The sequence below is a fragment of the Lepisma saccharinum genome, chromosome 9 (assembly GCF_977018435.1).
Source record: "Lepisma saccharinum chromosome 9, izLepSacc3.1, whole genome shotgun sequence".
NCBI lineage: Eukaryota > Metazoa > Arthropoda > Insecta > Zygentoma > Lepismatidae > Lepisma > Lepisma saccharinum.
Window position 1 is genome coordinate 75,886,839 of NC_139237.1, and position 19,701 is coordinate 75,906,539.

Genomic DNA, 19,701 nt, shown 5'->3' on the forward strand with positions numbered 1-19,701 from the left:
GTAATCGGTTGTCGTGTAATTTCCCTCCAAAAAGGCAAAATTTCCCTTTTCAGCAGGAAACATCCCCCGCTGTACCATACACATATTTTTTTAAAAATTAAATACATATACATTTGATAGACCGAAAGAATAAAATATATATTAGTAATCATGGCTAGGTACAGGGTTTAATGGGTCCAAACCCATTTCATTGGATTAATAAACATTTTGCACTAATTCTATAATGAAAGAAAAATCTCAGGATTGGTCAAAATACTATGTTGGCTGAAAATATCATGAAATTTATATATTAATAACACACCCAAGAAAAGTGGAAGTTTTAGAAATACACAAATTAAGTGCAAAAATAATTGTGTTATCGTCATTATTACTAATGTTCAGTCATATGAAATGGATGAAATGGAGCTGCGGTCGTGTAGTCGGTAGAGCGTCTGGCTGATACGTAAGAGACCCGGGTTCGATTCCCGGGATGGCTGATCGAAGGTCGGAATTTTCCCGGCCTTGTTGCCGCATAAAGCGACTCTGGGACTCAGCCAGCCTCAATTAAATGGGTATCCTGGGGGTGTAAGGTGGCCGCAGAGTGGTACTGATGACACACATCACCTCCAAAAAGATCGATAGAATGTGTGGGGCCCTATCTCCCACATCCCCCTATATGCCTAGTGGCTTTGTGCCAAGTGCACGGGGAACTTTACCTTTCTTTGAGATCCAGAAATACTCGCTTATCTCGTAATGCGTTATGTGTGTTGCCTAACTCTACGGCGTAGAGTGGATCTTAATAGCAAATTTTCAGTGGCTTAATAATGTTTCCAATGAGACAAGACAAAACGAGACTTTGGTGTGCCTCGTTTGTCCCGTCTCGGAAAATGTCTCTTCTCGTGAGCAACACTATTTCAAAAGTTTTTATTTTATCACCACTCCATGTGAAATCAACCAATGAAGAGGCACTTTTCATTTGAAATTTGATATATTTAAAGTGCCACCCGATGCAGGAACCTGTGCAAAGTTGCAGACCCATATCTTTGGTATTTCCGAAATTACAAGGGTTGCAAAATATGTGATTTCGGCAATCGCTTATACAAGTGATTCAAATGCCATTGGAAAGGTTGTGAAGAGAGATATTTCACACGGGATATTACATGCCTGGGTCAGGGGAGAACAGGCACGTAGCCAGGGGAGGGCTAAGGGGGCTGAAGCCCCCCGGAAATCCTACAAATATCTAATTTAAATCATATATAGTGGTAATTAATTTTACTTCCTTAGCAGGATTAAACATTAGATCGAAAAAAGTTTAGTGTATAATAGAGCAACCAGGTTATACCTAGGTATATTCTTATATTATAGCATTTTGGAATTTGTGTATCCATTTATTCTTTGGATACCACTATACGCTATCAAAATTAGATATTGAAGTTTGCTTTGTGAGAGGTTACACAATATAAACTTCAGGAGTAAAATCTGGCCTTAACTTTTAAAGTATTTTTTAACGGAATGTGTAAAAGTTAATAACAAATTACAATAACTATGAATTTCATTACAATAACTGCACAAATGTAAAAAAATAATGGACAACGAGTAGTAAAGTCTTTCCATGTATATAATAATAAAAACAATAAATTTGGATTAAAAATGGTTTATTTTTAATAACTTACAATACTTTTTTGTATAATTATTATTGTCATTATTATTTCCACTAATCAAGTTTTATCAATGGCCTGCCCCTTCAACAAATATTTCTGGCGACGTTTGTGCTGATAAGGGATGAGCCCCCTCCCCAAAATAAAATCCTGGCTACGGGCCTGGGGGAGGGGATTATGAAGATGCCGTAATGAAAATTTTGCTAGCAGTTTTCTCAAAAACGGGTCTTCTATTTTTTTAAAAAATATACATGCCATAATACTCAGTAACTGTACAAAATTTGAAAATGGGATGTCAATGGGAACAGGAGTTAGGGAAGAGCATCTCGCTCGAGTACCAAATAGTGCGCACGGACGACGCTAGATAGCGTACGGAATTGAAATCTTCTTCCCTCGATCGAATAACATTCGAACAGGCAAAACGAGCGGTATACACTCGAAACCCAGAAGTGCACGTATAACCATAATATGTTTGTGGTAATGGGTTACCAGATCGCTATAAGGGAAAAGTAGAACATAATGTCCCAAAATGTAGGACTTTAAGACAAAATGTAGAACACAAAACATTCACAATAAATAATACACATTTGTAGAACACGTTAGAAATTAATGTAAAATTTACACTTTTCACCTTTAAAAAAAATATGATTTCTTAATGAATTCTTTAATGCAAATTTTCCAAATTTATAATCAATACTAAACAATACACTTTTCACTACACATGTTTTAACTTGTACTTCTCAGAGGAGCCAATTTTTATCAGAATGTTAGGTTTAGTCAAAATATATTTATGAGCGACTGAACAATCAAACTCTTTGAACCCAATACCAAACTTTTTACAGACTACTTGAAAAACAAATTCTCCCATGACTCCGTTGTGCTGATGGTAATGAAAGTACTTTCATATTATGACCTGGAATGGCAAACAAATATTCAGCAATTACCGTAATTTGAAATGTTTCCAGAAGTTTCACCTTGAGTATTTTTTAGATCAACATCTTTGTTCTCTATAGCCCCTGCAGAGGCCCTGCGTTACAATCAAAATATTGAATAAGAATGGGAAACACCTTGTTCCATCAGTATAAACTCCAAGGCAAGAAATTTTCTCAGGCATTGAACAGTGACATCATCAGAATACGGCCCAAAAAGCTTGTTCATCAATTGCTTCCGTTTTTGTTCTAGCAGAAACTTTTATTTTCTTTTTGGACAATAACTGAATCAAAATAAAGTTCACCATTGAGTTTGGGAACGCAATTCATAGACTTGTAACTTGTATGATTTCTTTTTTGTTCAACTGAAACACGTATTTTCACAATTAATATTATGTGACGCTCAAAATGTAGGACATCTATGACAATTTTCAAATTCCTCCCGGACGCCGGACATAAGGCTAAAATGTAGGACATGTCCGGAAAAAACCGGACGTCTGGTAACCCTACCAATACACAGAGAGATATATAAAAATGATATAGATGATTGTGGGTGAAGTGAGCGAAAGTGGTCCCATGCAGTATTACCGGCGTTATGTAAATTTACATTAGGTTAGGGTAGGTTAGGTAATGCATGATAACATATTTTGAGGTTCATCCAATACATGCTCTCTCGATATACTACCCATAAAACACAAATAAAAATATAGAAAAGGTAAATGGTAACCTAAGTATAATATACAGGGATAGAAATTGTCAGAATTCAACAACGAGTCTATTTAGACTGACCAATACTAATCTAAATGTATGTATGTAACTTTGTTCCGGCATAACTCTCGAACGCCTGGAGCAATTTCAACCAAACTTGGTACACGTATGACTTATAGTCTGGAAAGAAATACTGTGGTGGTAAGACACCTCTGGTTCCTCTAGGAGTGGGGGTGGGAAGGGGTGACATGTAAAAATAATCAAAAACGACCGATATTAATGTTGAATTCATATTTTTCGGGGTCGCTAAGATGAATAGTGACATTCGCAATGCCGTTCAACTCCAAGTTCATCACCTATCGGCATGGGGATGAGAGGGGGGTGAAAAATAAAATGTCAAAAATGTCCTACATTAGTGTCGAATTAATAGTTTTCGGAGTCGCTAAGCTAATTGGTGACATTCACGATTGCAATTTTCATGTGTGTACCAAGTTTGGTTGAAATTGCTCCAGGCGTTCGAGACGTTTGATTACTTTATACTGTACTTATACTTTTCAATACCTGTAAATCAAATTAGTTACATTTTACACTAATAGAAGATGGGATAAATAAATACCCGGGCAATGCCGGGTAATCAACTAGTGTTTATATAAAAATATGTTTGGGAGGAGGCTGGTTGAAGGTGTTGGAGTGTAACATATGATGCAACAATAAAAACTACAAAATATCCTTCCTCGGTGTAAGAATATTAATAATTTTCCCCATTTAACCTTGCGAGAACATACCAAAAGGCCAGTAATGGCTCGCAAATCACCCACTTAGAGCAAGGAAAGAAAAGCAAGCAAGTGGCGCTGTTCCCGTTGAATTGGCCACCTGGGGCAAGAAACAAATCACAGAGGAAGTTGAGAAAATGGAGGTCAGAGAAATACCCCGAGGATACACCAAGGTTAAACATCCGGTTTTTCTGTTGCTTTATTTTTCATGCACACGTGTGTATTAGTTTAAATCGGATCACGTTGCCGCTCTGTTATTCTTTGATTCGCACAAGGGAGGGTGTCCCTCAAGGGTATGCAAGATGGTTTGCGATTTTCTTGGTGCATTACAGCAATTACGGACCTGTTTTTGAGTCCTAAATTAATATTATTTTCATTCCTTTGCTTCATTCTTGCTGGACAAGTGGTATTTTCCGTTTGATTGCTTCCTGTAGCATCGGTGATTCGATTCTTCGGAGTGAACTTTTTGCAGTGGACTGTTCCCAAAAAACGGATTCGATTTATGTGAAACAGTTCACAGTTCTTGCCAATGTGGTGCATCGTGAGCCGTAAACCCAAAGTCAGGCTCCCCCCCCCCAAAGAGTACTCTTTACTTTTCTTCAAAAATTAAAGCGTTGCCGTTACAGTTACTCTCGTAATCAAAGGTTCTGGATTCGAATTTTGGCTCCTTTGTAAGTCAGGATAGAATTGCTGTTGTAAGGAATCATTAAAAGATACCCTAAACATTGGCGTCAGGCGTGGGGGCGGGGTCGAGCTCAATAACAAAAATAAAGTTAAGTTAATTAGTACAATACCCAAAACAATCAATTTTCCTTCTCATAAAAAATGGTTTGCTCGCCTCTAACTGTAGACGTCTATGCACACAGTGCTTTTTCGCTGGCGGTACGCAACACTACGCTGTACAGGCACCTTATAGGAGGGAATAAAACTAATAGCATTTGCTTTTAACGAATGAAATGTATGTGTGGATGCACGATCATGTATGAACATTTTGAGTAGTTATTATGAAAGCAATACAATAACAATATTAAACCAACTTGTTTTTAAATATTCGTTTAAAACATCTGTTATATTTCAGAGGGGCCAATCGGTTTGATTGATTGATTATGTTTATTTTACTTCGCTGTTCTGCCACTTTTGGCAAGTCCCGAAGATGAAGATGAATGATGATATGAAGGAAGTGATAAAGGGACACTCACAAAGAACAGCCATGCCAAGATTCGAAACCAGGACACCTGGCGTCGTAGAGCGCTGTGCTAGCCACTCTGCCACGGAGGTCGGCCGAGAGAGAGATTCCAATCGGAACTGAACCTGAAGTTTGAATATGATTTTTCTCGCTAAGAATAAAAATTGAGTCCGTGTCGTTTGCGCCCAGTCATTTACGCCGAGGGTTCTTATTTGTTCATTTCCGCCGCGACATATGTCAAGACCTTCCTTGGTGGGTTTTCCCACAATCCGGAGTGTCATTACCGCCGCACGCACGTGTGTCTATGACGTTGCCCAGGTCCAGCTGTGTTTATCTTCAATTGAAAAAGAAGGTGATTGGTAAGTGAATGTAAGATGAAAGTATATATGAGGGATCTGCATTAAAAAAAAGGGGAAATTAGTATTTATGTAAAACTGAGACTTGAGAGAGACGACAAGATGGCTGAGAATATGGAAATGATAGAAACAACGCGTGGAAAGAACTCAAATAACGTTTGTATTGTTGTTGTGCAAGTGTATCGAAATATTGTGTTTATATATACGTAGCTATTACGTATATAATGTTTGCAAAAAATTACACTGTATTTATAATGTTTTGACGATTTTATGTAGTGTATAATAATTAAGTGTAATAGATTGGCACATTTATGTTGCTTCCAAAGTGTACATTTACGTAGTACTTCTAGAATGCTTTCAATATTTTAACAATACTGTATTTACAATTTTTTTTGACGATTAACGATAAATGATTAATAGTTAATAGGCTGATACTGATTTATGTATTTTCTGTTGTGGAATAAAATTAATACAAGTAATCCTGTGTAACGTCTTTTGAAATAAGTAAAGAAAAGTCATATTTGACTCTCTGGATAGGTTTAACATTTCAGTGTAAACACAGCTGTGCATCGTCATAAACACACGTTTGATTTTATGTTTTAAGTCCACTTTATGCACTATGCACAATGTGCCCATAAACACACGTGCGCGCGGCGGTGATGACACTCTGGATTGTGGGAAAACCAGCCAAGGAAGGTCTTGACATATGTCACGGCGGAAATGAACCGATAAGAAGCCTCGGCGCAAACGACACGACACCATAAAAATTGAGCTATTTTATCACAATATATAAAACATAAAACCTTGTTCCATGGTTTATTATTACTGCCACTGAGGAAATGTTGTGGGTGCGTACTGCGGAACTTAAAACAAAGGGCGTGAAAGAACCCTTCCCTCCCTCTTCCCCACCCCCCGCTGGGAGGGCCACCCCAAAAACAAGTAGCGAACGCCGATGCAGAACGGCAGAAAGCCAGCTTGATGCTCTATTCAGCCACCTGTAGGAAATGCAGTTATATGCGCAACAAGCTTTACATGATTTGTTTATCTTCCCATTGTCGTTGGGAGAAGAAGAAAATGTATATTTCTTCACGACAGCATTTTCTTATGATGGCTAGAACTTGTGAATCAAAATTCTCATGTCAATAAGTCCACAGCGGTACAAAAAATGGCAATTTCTTCTTCCATTGAGGGTTCGGCCGAGGCAATGACCACGGGCAGGTGCCAATGGAGGAAGGAGGAGACAAGCTTCGCTGGATTTTGGAATATGAAATGAGAGCGTGGAGGTCATATGTTGCACGCTGCTGGGAGAAAGTGAACGCCTATGGAAGACTGGGGAGAAATTTGTAACCTTTCGCATGCAGAAAAGTCCCCGAGTTTCACCAACTTCTACTTTTCCTTTGTTCTGTTTGGTCATGTTTTAGGATCTGTTTTATAGCTCGCTTGAATGTCTTTTTTTTTTGTATTACATTTGTGACTTGTGCACACAGGGTAGATGTTAACATTTGGACAAGTGATGACAGTACATAGTTTTCCTAAAGGATCTACATGGGCGTAACTTGCGGCCAAACTTTGGGGGATGGCAGAAGAATCGAATAGTTTTGCATCCCATTAAAAATAGTATTCAAGCCTAGTTTGCTATACAACTGCTGCAATTAAGAAATCGTAAAAAATACTCTTTATTTCCTTGTTCCTCAGATCCAAGGAGGTTAACAAAAATAATTCAAATAAAAATAACTTGTAAATGTTAATAAACCTGAAAATTTTGGGGGCTATTGCTCCAGTGTACCTGACACTACACCTATGATTCGATATAAAGTTTAGTTTTTTTAAAAAAACTTTTTAACCTGCACAAATATGATAGGATTTCAGGAATAAATCTCGTAGACATCATGTTTAATTAGCGACAGGCCGACGGTTTTGCCCGTGTTGAATTATGTTTAGCTATATGTTGTATATTTGTAGGATAGGCGTGTTCATTACTCCCGGTTCTTTTTGTACAAACGCTCTTACCCCCCTCCTCCCTTAGGGTTTGCATTTCAGAAAATCTCATCTTAGTGGGTCCTTACGTCCTGCGGATCTGCGTGGCGGAGTGGTTAGCACAGAGCGCCACGACGAAAGAGGTCTCGGGTTCGAATCCTGGGCATGGGTATTCTTTGTGAGTGTCCCTTCATCAATTTCATTACATCATCACTCGCCCTCATCGTCGCGATTAGCCAAAAATTACAAAAAAAAAGACACTAAATAGGAAAAATCAAATCAGCATCACGAAGACATCCCGAAACTTTCAGGTTTCTATATCCAGGGGCTGTGCGTTGTTGATGAGGAGCAACTCTTTAATATATTAAGATTGTGGCTACTTAGTACAATAACAGACATGTTGTATCATAACTAAGATTTTTCCAGTCTAACTCCAGTGGCGTGCCCAATGAGGGTTTGGTGGTGTTATAACCTCTCCCTTTGGCCCAGTATTCTTAAAAGAAGAACATCAAAGTTTGAAGAAGATGGCAGAATGAGGACTGACCACTAAAAAAGTATACCCCCCTCCCAGTTTCGTAAATTCTGAGCACGCCACTGCCTAACTCTGACCAGTAAAGGCGTAACGGACTGTATAGGGTAGCTCTTGAAACGGACATAACGGGTCTCTAGGAATAGCGAATAAAAGAAGTTTTGTTCGTGATCTCCCTTGACAACCGAACAAGTTTCTACACATGGAAACCGTCGAAAAAACGTAATAAGAAGTGAAGCAAAAACGTGGAGTAATTCAGGAAGCTGCCACTCCTATATCTTTTCATTCTCCTATTCCCCCTTCTCTGAAGTTCTTGAATCGCTTTGACGGTGGAAGATCACAGTGAGCGGCAGGTTTCAAAAAAATGTTTGGATAAATAGAGCCCCCCCCCAAAAAAAACACTCGAATCGAGTTTTGCGCTACTATCACGTGTTAGCCACTTCTAGTATAATTATCCTCTTTGACGAGAAAGGGAGCTGCCTCATTCCTATGTGAAAAAATGCAACCACCAATGGTATGGAAAGCGGAATGCCACCATGCCGTCGCCAGAAATGTTTGTAGGGGGGGGGGACAGACCTTTGATACAACTTGAATAGTACAAAAAATAACAATAACATCATGGTTATTATTATATAACTGTTATAAACAAATACAAATAAACCAATTGTATTGCAAATTATATTATTATCATCATCATCATTATTTTTATTATTATTATTATTATTGGGGAGATTTATCTACTTGATTCATCAGATGAGTGGAATATCCAACATAACTGTTCTTCTTTATTGTTTTAAACACTCCGTGCAGTTAGTGTACTTTATTCTATTTTTTATTAACTTTACACAGCTCGTTCCAGAAAAAAGCTTCACAAGTTTGGGGGAAATTTTATACATAAAGTTTATGCTCTCCCACATAAATCTCTAATTTTGTTTAACCATTTATTGTTTTGTTTAAATGGCAGAATGTGAAAACATAACCTGGATCTGTTTTACGGCCATTTTTTTTCGATCTAACGTAGATTTTTCTTTGGTTACTCTGTTCGAATACGACTAACTGAATTTTCTCCCCGTTATGAACTATAGAAATAACAAGCTTTCTGCTTTTTTCGTAACCTGAGATGAACGATGTCAATTTCCAGAGAAGATGCCCCCCCTCCTTTCACAACACTAATGATTGCCACTCCTATATACTATACAAGATATCCATGGTTGGGCTAAAGGAGCAGTTACTTATGTGATTTTTCCTGTTTGCTAGAAGTCGGCTATACCGTGACGGAGTGGTCAGCATAAGATACGAATTCAACTGTACCAGGTTCGAACCATAGGCGCCGACTCCATGGGGCTTGAGGGGGCTCGAGACCCCCCCCCCCAATGTTAACGATGTGGGGGCAGAGCCCCCCAAATAATTTTGCTTAAGAGGATCTAATGTATTATTTTGCTTCTCTTGTAAAGTTAGTTTACTCTGAGTTGTGCCACATGAACTTAACTCTAAATACACATTTGAAATGTTCTAGACCATCAATTTGGGGGGCTGAGACCGCTAAAAAATCAACTTTGGGGGGCTATGACCAGAGACAGCATAACACATGACTTATTATTATATACTAAGTATGTAATTATGAGTATTGTTAAAATTTTTACTAAAAAAAGTTTCAAAAGACGATGTGCTTGAACTAGGGTAGTGGATGGGACGTTTGGGCTACAAATGGCTCTCACATAACATTCAGAACGAGATCATTGATATATTAGGGAGATCTGTTTTGCGCTCCGTGGTAGCAGATATTAAAAGTCGGGAATAATTTGCTATTATGGTTGACGAAACTTGTGACATATCCATACATGGACAATTAATATTCTGCATTCGAACTGTGAATAAAAATGTTGATATTTTTGACGAATTCATGGGCTTTTATGAGATTCCGAACACTGAGACCAAAACTTAAGAAAGAGAGAGAGGGAGTCATTCAATACTTTATTTCAGTGATCAGAGCCCCCCCAATAATTTTGACCTGGTTCGAACCCAAGGTAAGGCACGGATATATCATGGTTTGTCCCATCAATCATTTCATCCTCATCGTGGCGACTAACCCAATAAGTAGAAAAGCAACATGAAATAACTTAAATATAGAAATAAATTATTTGCTGGGATAGGGTGATGAGAGGACGGACTGGTCGAGCGAAGGGCACAGTCATTGTTTAATTTTTCCCACAGGGGCGTTTCCACGAGTGCTTCTGATAGGATCACATTTACGCTACACGCACACACACAGATAGAGAGAGAGAGACGCAGTTTACTGCGGTATTAATATTGAAACAAAGAAACATGCAATGCGACACTAGACGCACACATTGCAACATAAAAGAAATAAGGCAGTGCGAAACAGAGAAAATTAGATGTGAATTTTACACACGAAAAATCACCTCCCTTTACACAAGCAGTATCCTGATGTGTTTTCAGTCCACTGAGGCCAGTAAATATACACTCACCTCAGACCTCACTTAGTACTCCGGCAGTTTATTTCTTTATACAGCATATTTTCAAAAGGTGCAATTTAACCTACAAGTGTATCAATATACGGTGTATAAAACATACCTTATTACTAACTTCGTTGACCCTATATATATGAACATCACATAATGTGAAGGTTAATATCACATAGACCTCATTGACGAAGTAAACTCATGCAATTTTTGTTTGACTTGAAACTCAACACTTCGAAAGTGTAACAAGAAGACAATAGAAGAAAAAAGCGTGGCGTTTTGTAGATCTGAACTGACAATGTTTGTTGTCCAACTTTCACTTGCGCGGAGAGAAGCGTGGTTGTCAGTTGAGTAAGTGACTTGCAGAATAAATCTGATTTCAAGCCGAGAACAACTGTTCAGACGATTGGAGCTCTTTTGTTAGCCGTGTTGTACTCGTACTGGAGTTAAAGAGTGACACGAATTAGCCTAATGAAGCGTCTCGGATAATAATTAACGGACTTTCTCATCTACAATGCAGTGTTGCCAAGCCAGATGATTAAAATGGAGCTAAATCACGCTTTCAGTGACCTGACCGACTGTTTCCATTTGCCCGGATGAGGTGTCCATGATACGCTCTGCGTCATAGGATTTATTATGTGAAAAAATAACAAACTTTGATTTTTATAGTTTATCTAACAAAAACGAGTAGTGTGGTAGATTGAGATTGTTTTCGTAACAGAGCTGACTGTTTTGCATTTGTAGTCTGGATGCGAGTCCTAACTACCGAAGCCCCCAATCAGCAAGCGAGCCGCTGACGTCATCTCAATCCAGCACCTATTGCTAACCATCTTGGCCATGCTCTGCACGCCCACTAGGCTCGCTATCTCTACTTGAGCACTCATCTGGGGATGTTTCGAAAGTAATCAGCCTGTGCCTTACGCTTAGATACAGGAAACTGCATAGAAATATTATGAAACTCTATTTACATATCTACATATCATATCTTCAGTTCTGCAGGGAGGATGGGGAGGTGAAGTCGGCATCGCAGCCACTGAAAGACACTTCACTTGAAATGTTGCACCCGTAAAGAAAAGTTAAAAAACAAAGCACGAATGCATTGAAGAGACCGTCAAGTGGTTTGTGGAGTTTGAAGAGTATTGACAGATTGTTTTATCGAGTGGAATGTAAGTGCTTGTTAACACAGCTACTACTTAGGGCCCAGCTGAAGACGAAGGGATTTCCCGCCATTAGCGACCTCATCCTAAAATATATCCGCACTAAAATTACCCAAGAGGGACTTAATTTTTTTAACAAGAAAGATATGGCATAGGGTAATGTCGCTTACATAAATATATGGTGAGAGATAGGGAGGTTTTTCTACGCACACACTTTCCAAGGATTTCGCACCCTTTATGGAGCCTAATGGTGTAATCGCAACGTTGTCGGCTTGTAATCAGAGTCATGTGTTTGATCTCCGGTGGATGCACATTGTATAGCTAATTCAGATTCAAACACATTTTGTATTTCTTATTTTGACGTCGATTTTCTGCCACTTTGGGTTAACCATGAGATGAGGATGAGTGATAATTAGATTAAATTGTTGACCATGCTCTGACCGAGACTTTAACCTGGAAACTTCGGTAGCGAGATCGAACCCTGATCGACGATGGAGAAAAAAATCATACACACACACACACACACACACACACACACACACACACACACCCACACACACACACACATATATATATATATGTATGTGTATATATATGTATATATATATATATATATATATATATATATATATATATATATATATATATATTATAGTTATACACCCAGCCTTGGATGGACACAATATGCACTTGTTTACATCATAGCACAAACGTGCCAATTTTTAAAATATAAACTGTACCAAGGATTGTTATTTAGATTTCTTGGCACAGTTTATGATAAAAATCTAGGCATAACGTTTGCAAACATATATGCATATAGTAATTATGGTACGTGTTTATATAAGCACTGAGTAACACTTGTTGGTTTTTCTCTGATGACTTTTTCCTTGTTTTTTTAGGTCAGCACGTGAGGATGAGGGAAAAATAAAATATGGTGATACATGCGAAGTGTGATGTAGAGATGTGAATAAAGTTTGCACTGGAAATGGAATCTCCAACACACCTTAGCGAAGGAAATATACGTCGTTATGGAAAAGGGATCCGGTAAGTTTAAAAGCATGCTCCATTTCTTATCTGAATGTTTCTTTTTCAGAAGTAAGACCTACTTTGGAGGTACTGGCACCTACAGAATGGGTGCATACAAGACCAAATGAACCTCGAACAATTCCGCCGTAGAAATAAGTGATGTCAGAGACCAAGTCAAACATACAGGAACGACATAACGCGAGAGAGGATTAGGCCCATGGTTCTAAGACTAGTAGGTTGGCTCATCCGGCGGACGACTTTCGTCCCTTCCAGCGCATTACGTCATCTGGTGAGCAAATGTCGCAGCCAGCGGGTAGAAAACACATAGCAGGGGTTCTTTTTCATTGAATGAAGTTTTCCGGGGAAGGTTTACAACCTTATTTACTGCTTAAAAGGACTGGTATTTCTTTGTGCACAAAGTCAGTAAAAGTAGGAATGAATAGAGCGTAGGGGAGGAGCATACGGAAGAAAACCTGTAGCTAATTTAGTCGCTTTTTCGTCTGTACCTCAAGTTAACACATGTTGCATTGATTCTTGTAAGTGTTTGGACAATGTGATAATATTTTCGCATTTTCACCATGGCTGTTGTTTTTTTCTTCTATATTTCGCAAAGGCAAGTAACAGAAATGCTTTACCCGGTATTCGAACTTTTGTAACTCACTACACACTACTTGCGTTTACTAAATAATATATTGTCTGATGATACGTAAATTTAAAATGAAGCCTACGCATTTAAATTCCTAAAATGTAACGTGTTAAAACACATGCTAAGATCCTTCAGTGTCATTGTACTAATTTCAGTTAGTTTAATATACCCATATCAGCGTTTGTGAAAAGTAGTAAAAAATAGGTTAAATATAGTGCATAGGGAGGTAGTCACGGTAGTCATCCAAGATACAGTTCGTCGGGTAGAAACAGTATCAAAGAAACAACAAAAATCTAAATTGAATATTTTCTTTAATGGAAGAATGAAGAATATAAATATAAAATTTTATATAGTGTTTTTTTTTTGTAAATGATATTTCCAAAACGCCAAATGTTTAGTTACATTATTTATAATGTAAGTTTGTACTGCATTTTTTTTGGTTTAACACAAATTTTATAAAGTACACAAACAACATTACAGTACCACACTGGGGGGTGGGGGTTCAGGGGTACATTCTACCCCATACATTTTTGAAGGAGGTACTGTACATCCTAAATAGATTCTAGTTGTACCCCTTGTACCCCCCTCATATACAAGATGCTACTGTTAAAAGAACCTAGTATTTTCTAATTGCTCAATATAAAAAGTGTAAATTGTAAGCATTATTTTCCTTACCACAGGAATTCAAACCGTTGTAAACTTATTCTACATGTACTACATTGTTCTTGCTACTACAGTTAGTTCATTGATCTTTTTAAGGAGATGAAAATTATTTAAAATGTGTGTGGAACGACGGAATGAGCTAAAGTTTACTTTCAGAAAATCACGCTGCAGACGAATTCACTTCGTATAAGGGGGGTACATGTTTTGTAAACAAGTGATCGCGTCGATTCGAAGATATATCAGAAGAGAATATGACTGACCTTCTTTCATTTTGAATTTTTCAAATGGAATTTTCCGAAACGAAATACTTCCACAATTCCTGCCTCGTCTTGTTTTCGAGACGCGACACGACAGACCAATTTCGGGGGTACAATATACCTCACCGATTATATTTATAACTTCGTCAGAGGGTGTTCGGAAAACTGTACTTAAACCTATATATTAAGAGATTTTTGTCTCATCTCGATACCATTCCTAGTTGAAATGGATCAGCGATATTTCCTAGACATTAAAACAGGGTGCCATTTGTGATTTTATCAGAAGGAGACATTACCTATGAATTAGATATGCTTAGAATTGGACATAAATTGCTTAAAATCTAATTTTGATATTGAATGCAACACAAACACAACACCATTTCAAGTTAAATTCTAAAGTCAAACTGTAAGAAAATTACATTATTCAGTTGAATGCACGAAATTAATGAGACACTGCAGGTTCGATGATTTGCCAGTTGGCTTGTCAAGGACACTGTAATGCTTGCTACTTGATCCATTTTGTTGCAAATTTTTCTGCATTAAAACAATGCACTGGGAGTCTACAAGTATTGAAAGAAAAAGCAGGTTTAAACTTCTAAATGATTTCTCTAATCAGTTAAGGTAAAGTTCATGGCACTGACCCCGCTTTCACACTCAGCTGTCGATATTGGTACAATTTGGATTGGATTCACAAGGTCTTTGAGTGAGGTGGGAATGTCTATTGAATTTTCTTTGTAGATGCGAAAATCTTCGACTGGTGACGCGTACATGCTTTCGCTTACATTAAAGTTCACTTTTTGATATAAAGGAGGAATTAACATGTCACCATAAAACACACATGTGTATCTGCATTTAATACGACTACACCCGAAAATAAACCTACCTTTTTAAACCGGCTCTTCATATTGTCCACCAACCATTGAAAAAATTATTTCGAGCGTATGGTTTTCCTCTAACTTTGCTTGCTCTGAGATATGAAGGATTTCGGTTTGGCATATGAAATGATAGTACTTTCAGCGTTTGAAGAACAACATAAGGTACAGCTAATTACATTACAAATAATTAGAATGTCAAATGTTTTACAAATACTTCAAAGATAGATCTGTTGCGAGTTGATCGGGAATCATCTCAACTAAGTATTTCTTCATAAAAGGCAAGACAACGCTATAGCTGTAAACAAGCGTTCGAAAAGTGCTGTTAACATACGTCAAAGTTTTCGTATTTGATAGAAAAGTACATGTAAAACACCTTCTAGAAGTCTGAGAAAATACCGAAGGGCACTGCATACGGTACATATCTGTCAAAAATTAGTTTAACCTTTAAAGAGCCCAGCCGGTTTTCGGAAGTAACCACTCTCGCCCTGGGGCCTTTGTGTGCGATTTTTAAATTTTTACACTTATTTCAAAAAAACGTTGTATCTCTGAGACTATTTGAGCAATCTACTTCGGATAACTTTTGTTTGAAAGCAAAAACATCGGAGCACGCGACCGTGTACAATTCCGAACGCTCAAGTGAGAAAAACGGGGTTGGGAGGGTCCAAGTCCCGAGATTTCAATGAAAAAAAAAAATCTGGCGTTCGCACCCTCTTCTTCCGTTATTTTCAAAAAAGGGCGCAAACATTTGCATTGTTTTCAAAGAATAGACCTTTTGCAATAAAGTGAAACTTGTTTCAAGTGCCTAGTTCTCATACAGGCTGAAATATGACGCAATATGTACAATCCTATATTTTGGCAAAAAAATAGCTAATTTGCATATTAGAGAAAGGGAGGGAGGGGGGTGGCTTTTCTTCCACATGACATTTCAAAGTCTTATCTCAACATCTGCCAGCGTTTAGAACCTCACATACAACTATGAAGGTCCTAAAAGCACGTGAATGTTGTAATCGGCACCATGGGTCATATATGACCCATTAGCTGTTTTCGCCTATACTTTTTATGGGTCATATACTATATGACCCATTGGCTGCTTAAAGGTTAATGATATTTTATATATAGCTATGGGGTTCTAAAAGTACGATATCTTTAAAAATATGATTTTCATATTCAGTGGGTGGGAAATGATTATTCCTGATTTGGAATGAATCAAGTTAGAGGAGGGGGAATACTCCTCACCTCTTTTATATAGCAACCTGCATTAAAATGAATACATGTAACTTTGCTCGCAATTTTCATATTACAAACTTCTGATTTTCCATCCCATTAAATTGAAAATGAGCTCAGAATAAGCTCCAGAACTTTATATGTTTTGGAATTGTTATCTGGTCTTAAAACCTGTTTTGAAATAGTCATAAATTGTAAAAGCTAAATAATAATAAATAAATAAATAAAAATCAGTTAGGCAAATTTTCATTAAAAACTCTATATTCGCGTCTAAAATGGAATTCCCCATGCTCCACATTTTACCTAGGTATACATATATGTGTGAAGTACACACGCTTCTACAAAGCGAAATCCACTGTTTTCGTGCATTTTCATCTCTCGGAAATCTAAAATACCTAACAGCTCCTTCTTTAGTCTTACGGTTGTAGTTATTACATCGGAACACAGCACAAGCCATTTTGAAGAAAACTCTCACTAAAGAAAGAAACGTCTATTTGTTAGCGAGAGACAAAGATTCACTGCCAGATGTAGCGGGCGAAATCTCGAGTTGCTCACCAGTTGACGTCACAGCGGTCCCGGGGAACCCCCGGCGATGCGCATGAGCCTACCATGTCTCTTAGTATCATGATTAGGCCTACACCTGCTGTGAGTCCAGACGACAGAGCCTCACTAATGTGTAATCTGTGCTATGTGGAAGTGAGGTTCACAATTGGGTGTCCTCGTGAACAAAAACTGGAGCAAATTATATTATCCGTTATTATGGCATGTGATTGATAATAAGGCATCTCTAATCAGTCATTCACCCGTCTTCCAAAGAGTAGGCAATTAAACGAACTATACCATGCGGTGTTTGGTATAACGAATGTAACTTCCTCTCTTGCTCGCAATATATTGTCTTCCCTTTCTCTGCCTCCCTACTAACCTTTTTTATGACGTCACTCTTACAAATACTGTATTTTGAAAATTCAAACCATGTCAAAGCGGGATTTAGAGCATGTTTTGGGAGCCAGTATATAGATAATTTTGAATAATATTATCCTTGAATTTTTGAAAAGTTCGCCTTGTAAACCAGGAATTTTACTTGAGTTTTATCGTGGTCCTAGTGACCACCATGAATATTTTTGCGTTATCCACACTCAAACTACACCTTTTGTCTGTGAGGATCATTTCATGTCCTGAAAATTATCTTTCAACAGAAACATAGTCAGTAGTGCTAATTTGAATGCTGAAATATTACTTCGCAAGGCGTGAATGCCAAAAAGGACCAAACTGACACGAGAGTGTGCAAGGCCACCAGATCAGAGGTTTGCACGTGGGACTGTGCAGGCAGTAGAGACGATTGGGTACCAAAACTGATAATGGGGAGGGGGGGCAAGGACAGTTTACTTTATCTTAGTAGGCAAGGCTTAGCATTAAGAGTCTATAGTGCAGGGGTAAAAAGTAGGGGGGGAATGTCCCCTTCCGCCGCCACTGTCTGCAGGTAACAGTGACGTCAGACATTTTTTGTTTTGTTTAAAGCTTTGATAAACATCATATACTTGGAGGGAGGGAAATCGACAGAAAACATGTTTCAAACATTGTCATTGTCATTGAATTCTTTCGCCACCAACCCTAGAAAATGCCTCTGTCAGATATAAAAATCCTGTAAAACCTAAAAAAAATATAAGAAACCTAAAAAAAGGTTTAATTTAGGCACATAAACCTAAAATAGGGTCTAACAAGCAAAATAGGTTATTTTAGGTACTATAAAACTTAGTCAGTTGTTTCGTTTTTTAATGAAACGCCGATATAACTTCTTATTTCTTATTTACCTGCAAAGGAAAAAATAGGTTAGAAACCTAAAATCGGAGGTCTAGTGATAATTGAGACGAAGAAACACTATTTCTGAATTGCTGAAGTTGAAAAGCAAGAAGTATATCGATGATTTTTAGTTGGCCTCTTCGGCGTTGCATAGTGAGCTGTTAATGAGCAAGGGGAAAGTATGAATTAATTAAAACGATGGGAACAAAGAAAAACGACCGCTCCATTCACCTTACAGCACGGAATCATTATCTCATGACGGGAATGTTCGCGAAGTCGTGCAAGACAATGAATTTGTTACTAAAACTTTCCATTCTGTCTTTCGCTTCTTTTTGCGTATTTGTGTTTTGTGTGTGTGTGTGTGTGTGTGTGTTCTGATGCATAAGTTTTACATTTGTATGCATCTCGACAAACCAACAACCTACAGAATGTAGTAACCCAGATATTCGAGGACACGAACTAAAATATAATGTTCGTTCTTTGGAATGCCTATTGGATTCTTTACGACGAAAAAAAAATACACATGACGTAAGATTTATTGAATTACCGTAAGATATTGCTATGTGCGCAGAAGATGTGTGGTAATAGCAGTTCTCCACTTTTCCTTTGAAGTTTAACGCAGTTTCACATAAGTATATGATTGGCCCAGTTAAACGAAAAGGTTTGTTGACATTGCGGATGCATGCAACATTGGGTTGGACTTGGGTACACAATTTTGTATCTTCGTCTGTAGTATATATAGTATATTTACGTAATGTGGTGTTAAGTTTTATATTTTCCCTCAATAAATTTTAAAAAAATATAAAGAATTTCATGTACGGCATATATTGTTGAATTCGCATTGCAATTTGATATTTTATATTGACTTACGGCCTATCGAGGATAGGTTATCACTTTGTATATATATATGTATGTGTGTGTGTGTATATATACTACAATTATTTCCTATTGTACTGTAGCGAAAAAATAAACTCAGCACTCAAGAAACATGTTCAGCTACTAGATTGAACTGCATATATACTTTCTTTTCACAACCATATTTATTTAGCACAGTTGAGAATTGGATGTTCAACTTAGCCATTATTAAGATGTATGGATTGGTTAGTGTCGTATTTTTCTTAAAGTTCTTGTGTATGTGTAACTGAATAAAAACAGTCGCACAATTCGTTTTTCTTTTAAAAAAACGTTAGTCTACATTAGTTGAGAAGTTCCAAATACATTAAATTATTTCAGCATATTTTCTAAATTCATTATTGCTCTGTATGTGCCCAATACTATTCAAAGGCCATGAAGAGTTATATGCATACAAATTGGATTATCTTCTATTTTCCAAATTGGAATGCTTATGAAATTTATTCATTCATAGAGAAGTAGATGAGGTTTGCCAACTGTAATGGTTGAAAAATAAAACAACTACATGACAATTCTAATAAGTAAATAATATTGAGATATAAGTATCAAATCATGATTTACAT

At 37.5% G+C, this 19,701-nt stretch overlaps 1 protein-coding gene across 1 annotated transcript in view; it reads left to right on the forward strand.

The window, feature by feature from the left end:
• The window catches only part of sprt (PDZ domain-containing protein sprite), a 130,352-nt gene that overhangs the window by 35,588 nt on the left and 75,063 nt on the right, over nt 1-19,701 (forward strand). The window contains exon 2 of the mRNA XM_083128426.1: nt 12,635-12,779. Coding sequence (XP_082984552.1) covers nt 12,721-12,779 — 59 coding nt within the window. The 5' untranslated portion in view covers nt 12,635-12,720. The remainder of the gene's footprint in view (nt 1-12,634; nt 12,780-19,701) is intronic.